The sequence below is a fragment of the Pygocentrus nattereri genome, chromosome 18 (assembly GCF_015220715.1).
Source record: "Pygocentrus nattereri isolate fPygNat1 chromosome 18, fPygNat1.pri, whole genome shotgun sequence".
Lineage (NCBI taxonomy): Eukaryota > Metazoa > Chordata > Actinopteri > Characiformes > Serrasalmidae > Pygocentrus > Pygocentrus nattereri.
The window spans coordinates 5,111,422-5,130,554 of record NC_051228.1 but is presented as its reverse complement, the minus strand read 5'-3'; the positions used below and the strand labels follow the sequence as shown (position 1 = coordinate 5,130,554).

Below are 19,133 nucleotides of genomic sequence, written 5' to 3'. Positions count from 1 at the left end.
ATGGAAAAAGTGAAGGACTTGTTCTAAACACCTGCTGCTCTCCACCCTACAGCCCTCACTCTCAAAACTGATGGGTTAAGAAAGCTGGCGCTGTTTTAACTCATCATGACTCACGTTACTTTTAACTAGGGGTGTGACCATACACGTATATTTCCACTGGTTTTATTTTAGTACGGCTGGTTATGATGACAGAATAATCACAAAACGTTTGTGATATCAGACTGACATAAACTGGAATAGGAGGCTATTTACATGTTGTGTATATATTAAATGCATTTATCTTCTAAAAAAATGATTCTTTTATGCTACTAAAGCAATAAGCCACAGGACACTGTGCATTACAGTGCTTTTACCACAGGTCGGAGGTGTTGTTAGGCATGAGAGTAAGCAGAGTAAAATCACTTTAAACACAGCTTTGCCATCTGGAAAATAAATACATGAAAGGGTCTTTATCAAATACATTTGAAAATGTATGAAAGTGGCTTAATAAGTGCTTCAAATACACTTTGGAATGAAACAATGTATTTAAATTGTATTTGGCATAGAAACTACATGTTTTTTCTGTATGGGTGTGGCTTATTGCTTTATACAATGGCGATAACATACAATATGGCAAAATACTCAAACATTTGATAAATAATTTAAAACTTTCCAAGCTTTCAGTCACTGAACAAACTTTCTTTTTTAATTCTTAAAAAATTCTTATTTTAAAATGCAAATGAGGTGAATGGTGACCAATCAGTTGATATGTGGTGAGGTAACCAACGATGTCACGTTGACAGTCATACACTCTTAAGAAATAACCCTCTGCATGATTAAAGGGTTCTTCGCATTGTAAAAAGGTTCTTCAGATTGACGGAGAATGTTTTGTAGATGGTTCTATATAGAGCCTTTTTGAAAAGGGTTATATAGCACCAAAAAACCATTCCACAAAGCCAAAGAACCCTGTTTTTTATCACTATAGAGAACCTTTTTTTTAAGAAACAAAGAAATTTAACACTGAACGCATATAGAACAGGAAATATGAACTTCATTATTAAGGTAGATGATTGTTTAAGTTTAAAAAGCAATATTAGGCTGCTGTGGGAGTCAGAACTGACCAATCTTTGTGTGTTTTAGCAACATGACCCAGTTATCGGTAATGAAACTATGATATCCACACACACATATACATATATATACACAAACTGTATACGAAAACAACCACACGTGGATCTTTACTATGTTCAAATTAACATACAGTTCAGAACACCTTTACTTTTTCATCATTTTTAACCCTCATATTATCTATAGGGTCAATTTGACCCCATTCAATGTTTAACATCTATAAATAATTTTTTTTTTTTTTTGGCAAGGAAACAAAGTACCTGACACACAAACTTGAGTAATATTTTTAATTATTCTCATTTTCCTGAGGTTTGAGTTGCTGGGGTCAAATCAACACTAAGTATAAAAGATATTAGTACATTTAAAGATAACAAGAGAGTTAACAGTTGCAGTTGCAGTTTCAGTTGCAGTTGCAGTTGCAGTTCTCGGCTCTCCCACTTTCCGCGTCCCTGTCTGCATTTAAATTGTATCGTGATACAAAAACCCCACAATACATATTGTATTATGAGCCTTGTGTATCGTCACACCTCTATTTAATACACCTGTCAACAAACAGGGCAGCATGTGAGAGACATGATGTGTTCTTTTAGATAAAATATGGGTTAAAATAGTGATTGCTTATCAACGCATCATTTCTGAGAGTGCTCCAGCAGCCCTGACCGTGAAGTCCAGGACACAAAATCAAAGAAGCCACACACACCTGATGTGTACAGTGTGAATTTATGCTGAATAAGTGGTGAAAATCCTGTAGAAGTGGTTTATACTGCGATAGGTCATATAGACGAAGTGTACATTAACATCCTCTCGTATGTATCTTCACTGTCATCTCAACTTTGACTTGGAGAGTTATGAACGTCCGTGTCTCATGCCCTGAATAATGTGTCTATCTTCAGGGTTTAACCGATTTCGGTTCGTGGAGTTATGACGACGAGCCCGTGAGCGGCCGGCGTTGCTCATTTCACTTAATGGATCTAGATGTCTCTGTTTTAACGATAAATTTGAAATGAATGAACAAGCTTATGAATGTGACGATGGTGCGTACATTAATTGGCACTTTTTCTCTTGTTTTTGTTTTTTTTTTAAACCATTTTAGTCAGTTTGTCTGTTTATTTCTTTGTCCTTTTTTCATAAAGAAGGTTATTACTGTTAGCAGCAATAAGTTAGAGCTCTTAGAAGTAAGTTGGATGTCCTTCAAGACTCGTTCTTTTCCGTTTTTCTTCTTATTTAGACTTCCTAGCAGTATGAATCAGGTCAAATGCCGTTTTGATAGTATAATCGTCGTTTCATATACACGCCTGGTTGCTTTTGAGACGCTGTGAATGGGAGGAAGGAGAGCGTATGCGTGGAGCCAAGTGAAGACGGAGCCTGTGCTGCTTTCATATGAAGTTATTGGATCTTTAACCATGACCTACATGTGTTGGGATTTTATCACGGGCCAACTCTAATCTTGTACTGTTGAAACTATGAAACTATGTCAGATTTTTCTGTTCAGTTTGATATATTTTAGGATGGAGGTTGGTGTTCCACTTTTACTAGCGGTTTGTAGTGCCATTCTTTTCCTCTTTTTCTTCGGTTGATAGATCTGGATGAAGGTAGACCTTCTCACAGATGCAGTGTTTTAATAAAAGTGGGTGCTGGGTATGATGTGAAACATTTCCCCCCTGAGACGGTCCAGCTGCTTCAGGCTCCTCAGTTATGTGGTTATTGAATGAAATAGGGTCAAGATGTGGGCCACATGGCATACAGCTGACCATGTGAGGCCCTTTAAGTTGTCGTTTGGTGAAAATTTGCACAATTTCCCCCTTTTTTTCCATTTTTATCATGTAATATGTACATTTCATACTATGGATCATTCTACTGAACTGTTTACTTTTAGATTTTAGATTATAATTCTTAAGCTTTTGTGTGACCCCGTAGCTAAATTGTGGTTATTTTGTTAAAACTAGTGATTGAACAATCCAGTTGGTCACCGAAACAATCGTAACTGCCAAAATTCTACCGAATGTTTCAGTAGCGACTGCTTTGGTGACAAAAACTCAGAAACACTTGCCAGTACATGGCCAGCAAACACAGCTATAAACACCTACCTGTTTCGGTAGTGACCATTCTTAATGTTCCACACTGATTTCCAGACACATTTGCTTCCAAACAATGGGATCTAACCATGTGGCCAGGGATGCAGTTTCACTTTCTGCTCGAAAATGCAGGGGTGTGGCTAAAATAAAGCTCCGCCCACATACCATCTGTTTTGGTAATGATATGAAAATGTTGGACAGCATTTTTCAAATAAAAATTCAACTCCTGATAAATCTAAATTCGTTTCATAAAAAATCAACTAGATAGGTAAAATTGAATACAATACAAAAAAAATGATAAATAAAGTATTTTTCACAAGTGTAAATTTAGCCAATAGATGTTGGCACAGAAACCTCCCAGTAGAAGACAACCTACGAAAGATAGTGTATATATTTAGCTTATTACTATCTCTAGTAATGCCGTATGTTTAAATAGAGCTCAACATAATCCTTGTGCAAGACTTGAATACTTAATTTTTTTTAATAGTTTTGTAACTAGTTTGGTAGGGTGGTCCATATAGCAGTGTTTAATGCCGAAATTTTCCCCTTATAAGTACCCTTTTCTTATCAAATTCCCACCGCAATGGTTACACTGTTTTCTGCTAGCTTCACTATGGGATTCCCTGTGTTATGTTAGCCTCAACAATTCTGCTCATCGCAGACCTACCAAGAAAAAAGATATTTGATGCCTGTGAAACATTCGAATCCTGTTAAACGTATGTACGATATTTTTTCATAGTGTCTTTAGGTCTCTTGCAACAAAACAAACAATGACAGCGTAAACCGTAGAGCGACAGAAGAGCTGAGGGTCAAGAAGAGCACCAAAAATCGATGCTTATATCAGGGAATTTTGAAGAGTTTGAATGGCGAGATGATCTCCTCCATCTGTCCTGCATGACTACCGCCAGCCTAGCTAAGTAGCTGCTGAGGCCTACGTTGTTAGGCAGCTAGGTTGGTGATGTCTGGACATAGAAACCTGATCCAATTCCAAACAACAGCGTGGACAGTCACCTCAAAAGATCCTGAGAAGCAGTCTGAACACAGCCTCGCCGACTCCAAGTGAGAAATTGTGTAAATTTGCAAACTATGGGTTTAGGGATGCTCACTTTGCTTGTGGTTTGAAGGCAAAAGGACTTTTCAAAGGCTAGCCACTGTGCTCAGTAGAGCCTGGTGGTATGACGGGGGGCCTGAAGGCTGGATCTGGATTACCTCAACCTTCATCAAACATTCATCAGACTCTAAACACAGGGTGAACGAACCAAGGACGCCATTGGGTTCTCCAGGCTCTGCATTAGTTCTCGTTCATCCTTAAGCTCGGTCGATTCCTCCAGCTTCCTGACAACATTCCACTCCTCCTCTTCTCTTGTCAGAGTTGCTGGAACTATGAGACGGAACAACCAGCGAGCTACAGGAGCTTCTTCTTCTGTTTTGTAGTTTTGGTTTCTATTTTTTACTGCAGTATGTATCGGCCACTGCAGACGAATCTGAATACTGAATATCGGACCCCAGTGTTAAATACCATGTATATGAAACCTAGGAGAACGTGCATCTGTGCATTTGAAAGCAATGGAACTGCATGTTACAGGGAAAGATCATTGCCTCAGTGCTAATATATCATATATGAAGAAATGATATTGAAAAAAAAAGTTGACGACTGTGAATAAGGGTAATTCTTTTGCATTTTACTTTCGATTTCAACTGAATGACGCTGATTGATAATTATACTCAAAGTTTGCACATTTGATTCTGGTTTTTATGGTTGGTTTCAGCCTGTTTGGGATCAATTTGAGAATTTTGTGATTCCTTCTGTCTTAAAAGTGTTCCTGACTTGCTTCCATTGGTCACCGGCCCACCACGTGTATATACCTTCACTCATTTAAAGTGTATATTTGTACAATATCTTAACTACTCTTTGGTTTGTAATAAAGCATTCAATGGCAAGTCAATGGCTTGAGTTTCTTTGCGTCTCTTCTTTCCGAAGGCAAAGTTGTGCTGGACTTAGAATGACTTTGACTTCTGGATTGTGCTTCTGAATGTCAGGGAGAGAGAATTCGCACCGGCTTAGCTGCTCTTTGTCTTCGGGTATAATAGCGTCCTCTCGCTGAAGAAATGGACGTGAACTTGGGACGCGGACAAGAATTGCGATTAGAGATTGAGACGCTCAAAAAAAAAGGAAGGTTGCCGTTTCTGACAGACGCTGAAGTGTTTTGCCCTTGAGCAAATCCAGCTCCGTAAAAAAAGGCCCTATCTTTGCAGCAACACCCATCCATCCATCCACATTGAGTGTTTCCAGCTGAAATGAACCAATAATGGAAGAGAACTGGATAAATATTCCAGGCTCTGTGGCGTCCCGTGGGCCGAGGAGCCGAGAAAAAGGAAGGATCTTCATTATGCATATTCCTTAATCCCCCAACAGTGAGGTAATTGTTCTCTCAGGCTGACAGTGAGCGCAGTCCTCGGCGGAGAACCACTCAGCCCGTCCCGCTGTCATTAGCGTGTCCTCTGCAGACGCAGATCAATAAGGAAGCCGGAGGCTTTGGTACACCTGCGGTGAGGAATCAGACTGGAACAGCATCACTGACCGACAGCGTTTTAGAGGAATACAAACTCGCTCCAAACACTCTCAAAGGCTTATTATATTGATATCGGCCAGTTCTCTCTCTCTCTCTCTCTCTCTCTCTCTCTCTCTCTCTCTCTCTCTCTCTCTCTCTCGCTCTCTCTTTAAACTCAACAACTTCATAACTGAACAATTGCCATTATTTTAACTATGTTGTACAATTGCACCCTCTAGTGGACACAAACCTCATTTCACTTATATGAAGTTGTGCACATCACTGCTGTTAGAAGAAAATATCATTTTTTAGTTTTTGACATCATTTGAAAAAGACTGTTGTTCTTTACATGGTATGCAAATTTCATCATGAATGGACCAAAAGAAACAGTCCAAAACGACTTTGAAAAATGTCTGGTTCCATTGACTTACATTCAAAGTAGAGTAGGTTTTTTCCTTCTCCTGTAAAGTTCTCATTTTGGAGGTATGAGATTTTCTTCCGACAACAGTGATATATACAATATGAAGCGCTGAAGATGGACATGTACCCTTTATTTATTTAATGGCAGTTCTGACTGGAAATTAAGCACACATTATTCATTTTTCAGGAGATGTTTCTGGTGATATTAGGAATAAGATAATCTGCTTGATCAAGAAGAAGAAAGCCAAAGGTAAATAAGTGAGTTTCCAAAACTGGAGCTCAAAAGATAATGAAACCATATTGAATAAATTAGACTCCACTCCACCATTAAACAACCACCTGGACCTGGTAGACCATCAACACTGCCCCCATCAGATAAACAGAACTTCAAGCTTTGATCTCTGAGAGAGAGGAGAACATCAAGCTGCTTCAGATCTGAAAACATCCACAGGAGTTTCTGTCCATCCTTCCACTGGGAGAAGACCACTCAGCGCTGTGGGTCTGAAAGGACGTGTAGCTGTTCGAGAAGAACCTCACTGAGAAAAGGAGACGGACACATCAAGCAAAGAAGCTGGACGATGGACTGACCACCCCAGAGTCCAGACCTCAACACCACTGAATGGGTTTGATTACTTCACTGTTAAAAGTGAGAGGTCTGCTAAACTCAGACTGATATAGTAACTGATTGCTTGGCTTTTCTTAAGTTGACTCAACTTGAGGACACCAGCGTTCACAGAACTCAAACTTTTTAGTTTCACTATATTTCCAAAAGTATTCGGTCGTCTGCCTTCACACGCATGAACTTGAGCGACATCTCATTCTTAATCCTTAGGGTTTAATATGATGTTGGCCCACCCTTTGCAGCTATAACAGCTTCAACTCTTCTGGGAAGGCTTTCCACAAGGGCTAGAAGTGTGTTTATGGGAATTTTTGACCGTTTTTCCAGAAACGCATTTGTGAGGTCAGACACTGATTTTGGACGAGAAGGCCTGGCTCACAGTCTCCGCTCTAATTCATCCCAAAGGTGCTCTGTCGGGTTGAGGTGCAGGCCAGTCAAGTTCTTACACACCAAACTGGCTCATCCGTGTCTTTATGGACCTGCTTTGTGCACTGGTGTGCAGTCATGAACAGGAAGGGGCCAAACTCCCCAAACTGTTCCCACAAAGTTGGGAGCATGAAATTGTCCAAAATCTCTTGGTGTTGAAGCATTAAGAGCTCCTTTCACTGGAACTAAGGCACCGAGTCCAACTCCTGAAAAACACCCCACACCATGATCCCCCCTCCACCAAACTTTACACTCAGCTCAGTGCAGTCAGACAAGTACAGTTCTCCAGGCAAGCACTAAACCCAGACTCATCCATCAATTGCCAGACAGAGAACCGTGAGAACACGTCTCCACTGCTCTAGAGTCCAGTGGCGGCGCTTTACACCACTGCATTCCACCCATTCCATAAAGCTCTCTACTCTGTTCTTCAGCTGATCTGAAGGCCACATGAAGTTTGGAGGTCTGTAGTGACTCTGCAGAAAGTTGGTGACCTCTGCGCACTATGACCCTCAGCATCCGCTGACCACTCTGTCATTTTCCATGGCTGACCACTTCGTGGCTGAGTTGCTGTCGTTCCCAATCACTTCCACTTTGTTATAATCCCACTGAAAGTTGACTGTGGAATATTTAGTAGTGAGGAAATTTCACGACTGGACTTGCTGCACAGGTGGCGTCCGATCACGGCACCACGCTGGAACTCACTGAGCTCCTGAGAGCGACCCATTCTTTCACTAATGTCTGTAGAAGCAGTCTGCAGGCCTAGGGGCTCGGCTTTATACACCTGTGGCCATGGAAGTGACTGGAACACCTGAATTCAATGCTTTGGATGGGTGAGTGAAGACTTTTGGAAATAAAGTGTGTGTGTGTGGAGCCTATCCCAGCGGTCATCGGGCGGAAGGCAGGATACACCCTGGGCAGGTCGCCAGTCCATCGCAGGGCAGACAGACAGACACAGACAGTCACTCACACCTAGGGGCAATTTAGCATGCCCAATTGGCCTGACTGCATGTCAGGAAACCGGAGAACCGGAGGAAACCTACACAGACACGGGGAAGACCCCGGTCACCCAGCCGGGGAATCGAACCCAGGCCCTCCTCGCTGTGAGGTGACAGCGCTACCCACCGTGCTGCCCGATTTATATTTATTGGAGAAATAGTGGAAAATTAATTGCGGATATTTTGTCTCAAAACACCCTTCTTACATACTTCCACCATGAATGCATTCAAATAAACAATCTTTGAGGGAACTTTTACAGGCACTAAAGTCTTTTACAGCCCTTATCACCAATGCTGTGCCTGTAAGTTTCTGTAGAACGAAAAACTTCACACCAAACCACTCTCAATGACTTTATTTACATCCCAGCAATTTCATCACACAGACAATTTGAAAAGTCGGTGGACTTCCCCTTTAAGTGCCGAAACTCGCTCCGCTATCAAGCCCATGGCGGCCTCTACCGGCAGAGACATGTCATTGCACGGGACTTCTGCACCTGAATCGACGATAGTAAATCGACTCCCTCTGTAACGCGGGCGCTCAGTTTGCTCCCAGCCCGCCGCCGTCCTGCTGAACTTTCCGCCCAGAGTGACTCCCAGCAGCCCCACACTGGCGTGCGGTCAGCATGGCTCGGACTGTGGACGGTCTTGTGGTGCCAGTGGTGAATGTGGAAGAGGCGGAGGAGGAGGAGGGCGGCTCGCCCGGGACAAGTGCGTGCCGCCGGGCATCGCAGAGCAGGAGCTCCCCGTTCACTCCCAGGAGGCTTCAGAGGTAGGAGCTGCTCTCTGTCCTGCGGGGAAACCGCTCTTGTCGTTATGTGTCACTAATAACCGATGACATAGCGCTAAAACTGCTCGGTCATTAGTGAAGTAACAAGTGAGCAGTCCACAGTGTAGCCCCCCCGAGCCCCCCGAGGACACGCAGGAATTCTAAAGGGACTTTAAAGGGGAACATGGCTCATTAGCTCTTTGTGGCTAGTTATTTTGTTCCAGACGAGCAGCTACATTCACTCACTTCCATGGATTGACGTCCTTTTTTAAATGGGTTTGTACTTTTCTGTATATTTTGACTTGCATATTTGTGTGGAAACGAGTCTCATTTGTCTCTACGGGGAATTTTAGTCCTTCATTTTTAGCAGCTTTAGCATATTTTGCACTCCTAAAGGGGAGCTCCACCAACCTTTCCAAAATTCTCCATAATTAAACACTTGAGGTGTCAGTGGTTTGGTGTACAACGCGCTAGAGACTCGAGAAACTGAGTCAGAATGATTCCCAGTGGTGGTGATAGGAACCAGACGTCCGCCTCTAAAGGCTCCCTCACAGACCCTTATCACAGGGTGAGCTGGTTAGGAGTGCAGTGCCTGAGCTGAGACGGTGGTCTCAGATAGTTTTATCATAAAGTTTTAGTGTAATTTGACCTATTTAGTCCATTCGTGGTGGAGGGGTACGTGCCGGGTGTTGTGAGGCAGAAAGAAAACTTATTTTTTTCCAGATTTTCCACGGAGTTAAAATCACCAACATTCCATGTACGAACTCCGAAGACGTGCGTGGGTTCACTGGTGGGTTTGGATGGTAAATAAAAATGTCCATATCTGTGTTGTAGTCATGGTGACCTCTGGTTCCTATCACCACCGCTGTAAAGAAACCCGAGCCGTTTCATTCCAAACCACTCGGAATGACCCTGCTTACGTCTCAGCCGCTGTATTGTTCAGAAAGTTTTGGAAATATTGGTGGAGTTCCCTTTTAAAAAGCGAGGGTGAACGTGTGACCACTGGCAGTCCACTCTCTGTCATCCTTGGCGCGGCTTTAATTCAATTAGATTAGATTAAGAGACCCTTAGTAGCCCCACAGTGGGGAAATTTCACCTCCGCATTTAACCCATCCGTGAAGTGAAACACCACATACACACTAGTGAATACACACACACTAGGGGACAGTGAGCACACTTACCCAGAGCGGTGGGCAGCCCAATCCGCAGCACCCGGGGAGCAGTTGGGGGTTAGGTGTCTTGCTCAAGGACACCTCAGTCATGTGCTGTCGGCTCTGGGGATCTAACCAGCGACCTTCCGGTCACGAGGCTGGTTCCTTAACCTCCAGCCCACAACCCTTACTTGCTCTTTTTGAATGAAACAGATGGCGCGTGCAAGTGCAGAGTAGGGCTCCTCCACAGGCTTGCCATTAGTGGAAAGCTGTTTTTATTTCTTTGTTTATTTATTTATTTATTTATTTATTATTATAGGCCGGGTTCTGAAACGTACATGAGCAGGTTTCACTGAGAGGCCGTGGCTGCCTGATTGAAATGGGCTGGTGTTGGCTGTCTTTGCAGTTGCTTGTGACCCACTGTGGTGGAGCTCCTATCAGTTTTTCCAAATTTCTATGTTTTTAACCCTTGTGAGGCGTTCGGGTCTGTGGGACCCATTTTCAACGTTTACCGAAAGAAAAAATGATGTGATTTATTATTATTTTATTTCAACCCCAGATTTCTTGGCCTTTGCTCATTTTCTGTGAAGACCATATAAAACATCACCGTTTCAGTGGTTTCAATGCTTTAACCCCCCCCCCCCATTTATACTACACATGTGGTGTTGGGTGAACCAACGGAGTGTAAAAGTGTGGAGGTGCTGTGTCCTTCACTCTGTTCTCCCCTACATGGCCTGCTGTTAGTGGGTGGACAACATGAACAGGCTGCTGACTGGCTACAGCTGCTAAAGCCTACGCTGGCCACTTGTGACATTTTAAACATCTGTTACTTTTACGTAATTTGCTAAGACTGTATTGATTTAAAAAAAATCCATACTGTGGTGGGTCCACCAGACCACTGAGTAACAAACACTATGACACCACGCAAGGGCTAAAACAACAAGATGTGAACAGAGGCCTTGAGAGCGGTTTGGTTTGAAGTGCTTCGCTCTAGAGAAACGTACTGGTCAGAATTGTTCACGGTGGTGGTGATAGGAACCAGACGTCCAGCTCTAAAGCTAAGGTTTTTACGGGAAATGGTTATGAATGCCCAGCCTGATGTCTGAGACAATGCTTTAAGACAGTTTTGAGAAGACTTTGGACTAAAACGTATATTTTTTGAAGAAATTCATGGTGGAGGGGTGCATGCAGGTCATGGTGAGGCAAAATAGTCCCCAGAAGAAAAACAGTTTTTTTTTTCAGATTTTCCATTGTTTTATCATCATCCACATTCCAGATGAAACTCAAGGGACACCCGTGGGCTCCCTGGTGGATTTGGATAATAAATACAGCGGCTGTATTTGTGTTGTAGATACGACGGCTCCTGGTTCCTATCACCACCACCGAGTCGGTAAGTTTCTCTACAGTGAACCATTTCATATCAAACCACTCCTAAGAACCTACGGAATTCACCTTGAAGAAGTGGATCGTCAAGGGTACTTTAGGCCACAGCTATCAGAGGTGAGAGAGATGGCGAGCGGTCACTCATATCTGCTGGTAACATTGTTACTCCTGCTGCGTCGATATGAACTGCCCACTGAGCCACAGCAGAACATGAGCGTGTAGATCAGCATGAAAGCGGTAAACCTTATAAAGGTCTTATCATGCTTTGTGAACAGATGATGGTCACTTACTCAGAGCTGGAGAGACTGTTTGTGTGGTGTGCGTTCCTCGTTTAATGGGAACCATTTACGGCATTTGGCCGACTCACAATTTGTAGGCGAAGGTGGTGTTAGGAGTCTTGCCCAAGGTCCCTTATTGGTATAGTGCTTGCCCTGGTGGGGGATTGAACCCCAGTCTACAGCGTAGAAGACAAAGGTGTTAACCACTGCACCAACCAACCACCTACCAGGCTTTTCAGTCTGATTTAAACATGGACGTTTTGTAGTTGTGGGGATATTCGTGAGGCTAAAGAGGACATTAGTCCTTTAAACGTCTTCAGAATTCAGTGGTTGAGTTGTAAAGAGCATCGCTCTGAGTGGTTTGGTGTGAAACGAGTCCCAGATTTCTTTACAGTGGTGGAACCAGGAGTCGTCATATCTGCAACACAAATACAGGCATTTTATTTACTGTCCAGAAACCACCAGTGAACCCACACGAGTCTTCACGGTTTTGGCAGGCGTGTATGGAAGTTTGAACACCCTGTATTTGGCTTCCCAGCAGTAAGATTCACCCTCTGGCTGTGTTCTATATGAGCCAGCTAGCAGAACAAATGATCTGCCCCAAAGCACTGTTTCAAAAGTCCCTCCTACCTATGAGACGCATCATCAGAAGGTATTTTTCAAGCCTTTAAACCAGGAAATCTCCCTCTTTGCACCATTTTGGCATCACTGCAGGAGGCGAGCAGGTGTATTCATCTATGCTTGAATATTTAACCTTTTTCTTTGGTCAAAATGCCCCTTTATTATATTTTAATATATTGCAATATGTGGCAGAATGATTCTATATTGTGCAGCCCTAGTGTGTGTGCATGCATATACAGTTGTATGCAAAATTTTGGGCGCTCCTGGTCCACAAAGAAAATAATACACACACACACACACTTTTGTATATCGCTGCTGTCGGAACAAAACTTTATATCTCCATTTTTGACGTTTTTCATCTTCTCATCTTTTGAAAAGGCCTGTTGTCCTTTACATTATATGCAAATTTCATGATGGATGAGCCAACAGAAACGGCCCAAAATGACTTTGAAAAACGTCTGGTTCCATTGACTTACATTAAAAGTAAAGTAGGTTTTTTCCTTCTCCTGTAAAGTTGTCTTTTTGGAGATATGAGGTAGAAAATGTCATGTTTAGATGCGTTGGAAGGGGACCAGGCTGCCAAAACTGTATTATGTATATATACAGGGTGAGTCAAAAGTCACAGGACACTGTTTTGTTTTATTTTATTTTTTATGCTGTCACAAGCCTCCGCGATGCGGTGCTGAAGGTGGTGTTTGTTGTGGATCTTCTCAGCATGCACAGTTTGTTTGAGATGACCCCAGAGATAAAAGTCAATAATAAAATAGAAAATAAAATAAAACTGTGTCCTGCGACTTTTGACTCACCCTGTAGACGTGTGTGTGTGTGTGTGTGTGTGTGTGTGTGTGTGTGTGTTAGGTTATCTCCTAAACTCTACACTCACAGAGTTCATTTGAAGGTCGTCCTGTAGTCGACTAATTCTCCACTGGCCAAAGTGTAATGAAGCAGCTGTTGTGAATGATCAAAGAACAGCTGGAGAACCTCACTGTCCCTGCTGATCCTCATTATGCCAAATGAAGTGGGCAAGAGAGACTGAATTATTGAATAAGTCTAGATCCATATTCTGTGAGCAAAACACATCATGTCACCTCATACAGTGCCTGAACTGAACGAAATGAATGATCTGCAGGATCTGTGTTCTCTAGTGTAGTGTTTCAGCACTAAAATACTGCCATATGCAAATGGAAGAAAGACCAAAAAAATGCGTCATATTTTATTTGTGTAGAAATTATTTATACATCTATATACACATCAAGACATTCATTCAATCTCACATGAATGAAATATTACATCAAAATGAATATTGTTAATGTAAGTAATACAATACTATTATCATTAATCACATACAGTTTGCAGAAGTGTGTATGTGGTAACTTTAGAGGAGAAGGAAAAAACATAATTTACTTTTAATGTAAGAAAGTGGAACCAAACTTTTTTTCCATGTCTTTTCAGGCCGTTTCTTTTGGTCCACTGATTATGAAATTCATGCACAGTCTAAAGAGCAACAGGCCTTTTCAAATGATGTCAAAAACTGAAAAACGACAAAAACTGAGATGCAAGGTTTTCTTCCAACAACAGCGATAGAGAGAACATGTGGCACGGTGGGTAGCGCTGTCGCCTCACAGCAAGAAGGGCCTAGGTTCGCTTCCCCAGCCGGGCAGTCAGGGTCCTTTCTGTGTGGACTTTGCATGTTCTCCCCATGTCTGCGTGGCTTTCCTCTGGGTTCCCCCCACAGTCCAAAGATGTGCAGTCAGGCCAATTGGACATGCTAAATTGCCCCTAGGTGTGAATGTGTCTGTCTGCCCTGCGATGGACTGGCGACTTGTCCAGAGTGTATCCTGCCTTCCGCCTGATGACCGCTGGGATAGGCTCCAGTGACCCCCCAGAAGGAGAAGCGGCTTAGAGTGTGTGTGTGTGTGTGTGTGTGTGTGTGTGTATACCCCACTGTGAATTTGTATACACAGCAGGGTGTCCTTGTGAATGTGTATACCTGTGAATTTCCCCGCTGTGGGACTAATAAAGGATTATCTTATATATATCGCTGATGTTGGAAGAAAACCTTGTATCTCCAAAATAGTGACTTTACAGGAAAAGGAAAAAACCTACTTTACTTTTAATGGAAGTCAGTGGAACCAGATATCTTTCCAAGCAATTTTGGGCCGTTTCTTTTGGTCCATTCATCATTAAATTTATATACAATGTGAAGACCAACAGGTATTTTCTAATTATATTAAAAACTGAAAAACATAGAGATACGAAGTTTTCTTCTGACAGCAGCGATGTGAACCAGTATGTTTGACCTTCAAACTGAAAGTATGTCCTGTTGTAAATTAATGTACTATATTGTACTGCAGACACTATAATTAATAGTGTCTATTAAAAAAACAAGAATTCATCAAAATGGAAGTGAAATGGTCAGGAAGTGTTTTGATCTTGTTCCTTTAAAAGCTGCGTAAAGACTGAAGTAACAAAGTCTCAATATGTTGACTCTGTCGTATCTGATTGGATGGAAGCGTGTAGCATAGTTCAGTGATTTATTTGTCTGATAGGTTTTTCTTATTTCTTTACCACATCTGCAAACCCAGCAGTTTATCAGAGCTTTCGAAAGGCAGACTGATTGAGAAAATAAGCCAGAACATGCCCGCCGACTTCGCTTACCTTATCTCTATCCTCTGACCTTGATTATGAGATTATGAGAACGTCGAGGACGTCCAGCCTGAGCTGGAGTACCTGAGTGACGGCGTGTCTGACCTCTCTCGGTTATCGCCTTAGATTTCCTCTGCAGATTTACCTTGAAAGTGAAGTAGTTGTGGTCCGTTCGTCCCAGAATGCAGGACTCAACGTGATTTCTCTACAGTATTTGAGACACACTTTACAAAGATGGTTCCTCAAGGGTTTGTCATTAAAGACAACGGTTCTGTATAGAACCCTTTTTGGTGCATTATAGAACTATTTACAGCACATTCCCCATAATAATACGAGAGGAGAATTATCACTCTGTAATACCATTCACAAATGCTAGAGGGCGCTCCCGAGTAAGACTGTTAGCACGAACAGCCAGTGAGCTGCTCTGCTTACCAGCCACTCAGCACTCAGTAACAGCAGTGCTATCCTGCTGCCCAAAATCCGTTTACAGCAGAATAAATGAATTATATAGGTGAGTTTTCTTTGCCTTTTAAGTGAAATACATCCTTCTACTCCCTATAATCAAAGGAAAGTTCTGGACGAGTGATTAGAGGCTATTTTAACTTTTTGGTTTTAGCAGTTTAGCTCCATTTACTTCCATTCATTGAGGGCTCACTCAGGCACCCTCTGCTGATTAGCAGTCCTGTTTTTGATATAACGGGGGAAATAGGAAGTGGCCAGGTTTCTGTGAAACCAGCTCTGCTCTCAAGCCTGTTGATGCCGAACATACGTCAAATGTAAAAGGAATTCGTTATGTATCTAACGATGTGTCTAATACTATACATAGGTACAGTGGATTGTCATTGTGTTATGACAAGCATAATAGGTTGTGTCTAGAGCATTACATTAGGATCTTATAAAGCTTTTGTTTCAAATACTGTATTTTTATGATATTCTTCTTTACTAGCTACTTTAACACCTGATGCTGCCACAAGGATTCTGTTGCACACACACTGCCTATATAATCTCCATAGAAAAGCATCGCTAATAGAATGAGACATTCTGGAGCAGCTGCACATAAACCTAAGGTCACTGTACTCAATACCAAGCATCAGCTGGGAGTATAAAGCCCCTTATAGCCTTCACTCAAGAGATGGAGCTCTATTCAATACCTCTGTGATGAGTTGGGGTTTGTGATCCAGAGCTAATCAGCCAACATCAGTACCTGACCTTGGTACCTGTTCTTGTACCTGAATCCTGAATGCTATCAAATCCTCACAGCAATGTTCCAGCATCTAGTGGGCCTTCCAAAAAGAATGTCACAGGCAACACGTACTTTCAAATTTGATCAAAAACTGAAAAGTAAGATACAAGTGATGCTTCAAAAGTTTGTGAGCTCTTTAGAACGTTCTGCATGAATTTGACCTATTGTAACAATGTTTTTTGGACGGATGAGACCAAAATAGATCTTTTAGGTTTAAATGAGAAGCATTATGTATGGAAAAAGGAAAACACTGCATTCCAGCATAAAAACTTTATCCCATCTGTGAAACATGGTGGTGGTAGTGTCACGGTTTGGGCCTGTTTTGCTGCATCTGGCCCAGGATGGCTTGCCATCATTGATGGAACAATTTACTCTGAATTATACCAACAAATTCTTAAAGAAAATGTCAGGATATCTGAGCTGAAACTCAAGAGAATGTGGGTCATGTAGCAAGACAACGACCCTAAGCACATAGCTCATTCTACCGAAGATGGTTAAAGAGAAATCAAGTTAATGTTTTGGAATGGACAAGTCAAAGTCCTGACCTTAATCTTAGAAAAATGTTGTGGAAGGACCTGAAGCAGCAGTTCATGGGAGGAAACCCACCAACATAGCAGAGTTGAAGCTGTATTGTACGAAGGAATGGGCGGAAACTCCACCAATCCGATGTGCAGGACTGATCAACACTTACCGGGAACATTTAGTTGCAGGTACATTTATATTTACAGCATTTGGCTGGCATTCTTATCCAGAGTGACTTACAATTTGAGCATTTTTATACAGGTAGGCACAGGTGGTGTTAGGAGTCTTGCCCAAGGACTCTTACTGGTGTAGTGTAGGGGGCTTGTCCAGGCGGGGATTGAGCCCCAATCCACAGTGTAGAAGGCAGAAGTGTTACACAATATTTAATGCTGCACAAGGGGGTCACGCCTGACACTGAAACCAAAGGTTCACATACTTTTGCCACCCACAGATCTGCAATATTCCACCATTTTCCTCAATAAATAAATGACCAAGTCCAATATTTTTGTCTCGTTTGTTTAATTTGGATCTACTATTAGGACTTTGGAAAATCTGATAAAGTTTTATGTCAAATTTATTTTGGAACCAATGAAGATCAGCAAACAAATAATACCCAGTTAAGCCATCAAAGACCAATTTCTGAGTGTCCTTTACCTCGAAAACAAGACGAGGCCACGTCAGAATGATGTTAAGAGTGAGACAAGACCAAGACCTTTGATTTATGATTGAAGCTGAGTCTAGACCTGGTCTCTACAGCACTAGTCTAGTCTTCCTGATATTCCTGTAATTCTTTACAATCAATGGCTGCACTGTACTGCTCTATAACCTGATGCTACACCGCAGTGCAGACGTCGTCTTAGAAAAGAGCTCAACCCCCGACGTCTCGGAGACCTTGTGCTCTATTTTAGTCTGTGTGATCAAAGCTATTGAACAACACACACACATACAGCGGGCACAGCGGACGCTCATGGTTGAAACCAGACCCTGATCGTTATTTCCCCTCAGTACCGCCACAGCTTGGCTGCAGAATTCCCGCACTGCAGCCCATTATCCTCTCTGAGACGTTATCGACTGTTCGTCCATTATCTCTGACCTCTGGGAGAGGCCCAGCACAGTGCGGCCAAAATTAGATTTATCCTGCGCTCCTCTGGCACCAGTAGTGAGCCAGTAGATTGGAATGGTGTCATAAACTGCACGGTCTGCATTTCTGCTCCATTGGCACGAGTATAAATGCAGGGATGTCACCTGAGTGGGTGTAGAAAACAGGGCCTGACCAACGTATCGCTTCACTGATAAAATCAGCCGATATTTATCAGAACTGGTGACACTGATAATAACGAGCTGCTTGTTTTGTATTATAATGAACAGATTTGTCTAGTATGAAGAGAATGTCTCATTTCTGAGCATTACAGTGTTGCTAACATTGACCCATTGTTGACTCCATCATGGTCAAAATAACAAAAACCATGTCAAACGTATTCTTACCTTTCATATAGGATATCATAACCGATAAAAATTCTGGGAAGCTCCACCCCCTGCGCTACAATATCTAGATTACATGAGACTTGGAGACAACCTAACCTGTTGGTGTTTTTTGGGGGGAGGGGTTTAATGCTACTTTATATTTTCAGAAAAGTAATAATGCATTCGTGCAAACGACCTGAGCATCTCTGCTACAAAAATGGAAGCTTCGATTCCAGCACCTGTAAACAAGTCAGCCTGTTATGAGTATTTAAAATCTCAAAATAATTAGTTATTGTCTCAGAGTAATGATATAGTATTTCAAAATAATGACATTTTTTCTCAAAACAATGACTTAAAATCACTAAGTAATGACTTATTCTCTGGAAATGATGATCTGCTGTCTCAAAATAGTGACTTAGTTTCTCAGAACAGTAATTACATGTCTCAAAATAAGAACTTATCAAAATAATGACTTGGTGTCTTTAAGTCCTCAAAGTAAAGACTCAGTGTCTCTAAATATGGACTTAATTTCTCATAATTGTCTTTTCCTCCTAACGACGTCTCATGACTGAAGCCAAAATATTTCCTAGCATCTTGAAAATTGTGACATTCCTTGACATGTTGAGTTAGAATCTCAAAATACTAAAATATTTTTTCAACCGAAAATACAGACTTAACCCCTAAAAATCCCAGGCTTATTATATAGTTAGTCTTATCATTAAGTAACTACAGGGACTGTTCACAGGGAGCTATTATTAGGGTATAGAAGTATAATAAATAATGAAACTTGGGCCAGCTGGTGGGCCCTGGTCATTTAAGGGGTTAATATCTCAAAATAATGACTTATAAAATGTAAAAGAAATAA

At 41.9% G+C, this 19,133-nt stretch overlaps 2 protein-coding genes across 3 annotated transcripts in view; both read left to right on the top strand.

Annotated features, from left to right (window-relative positions):
• Positions 1 to 5,128, top strand: part of LOC108433260 (CXADR-like membrane protein) — a 100,581-nt gene extending 95,453 nt beyond the window's left edge. For both annotated transcript variants that reach the window (XM_017707706.2, XM_037547525.1), the window contains exon 7: positions 1 to 5,128. This exon is cut by the window's left edge and continues 792 nt beyond it. The gene's annotated coding sequence lies outside the window, so the exon portion shown is untranslated.
• Positions 5,129 to 8,709: 3,581 nt separating this feature from the next.
• gramd1ba (GRAM domain containing 1Ba) overlaps positions 8,710 to 19,133 on the top strand; it is a 182,206-nt gene continuing 171,782 nt past the window's right edge. The window contains exon 1 of the mRNA XM_037546947.1: positions 8,710 to 8,963. Coding sequence (XP_037402844.1) covers positions 8,818 to 8,963 — 146 coding nt within the window. The 5' untranslated portion in view covers positions 8,710 to 8,817. The remainder of the gene's footprint in view (positions 8,964 to 19,133) is intronic.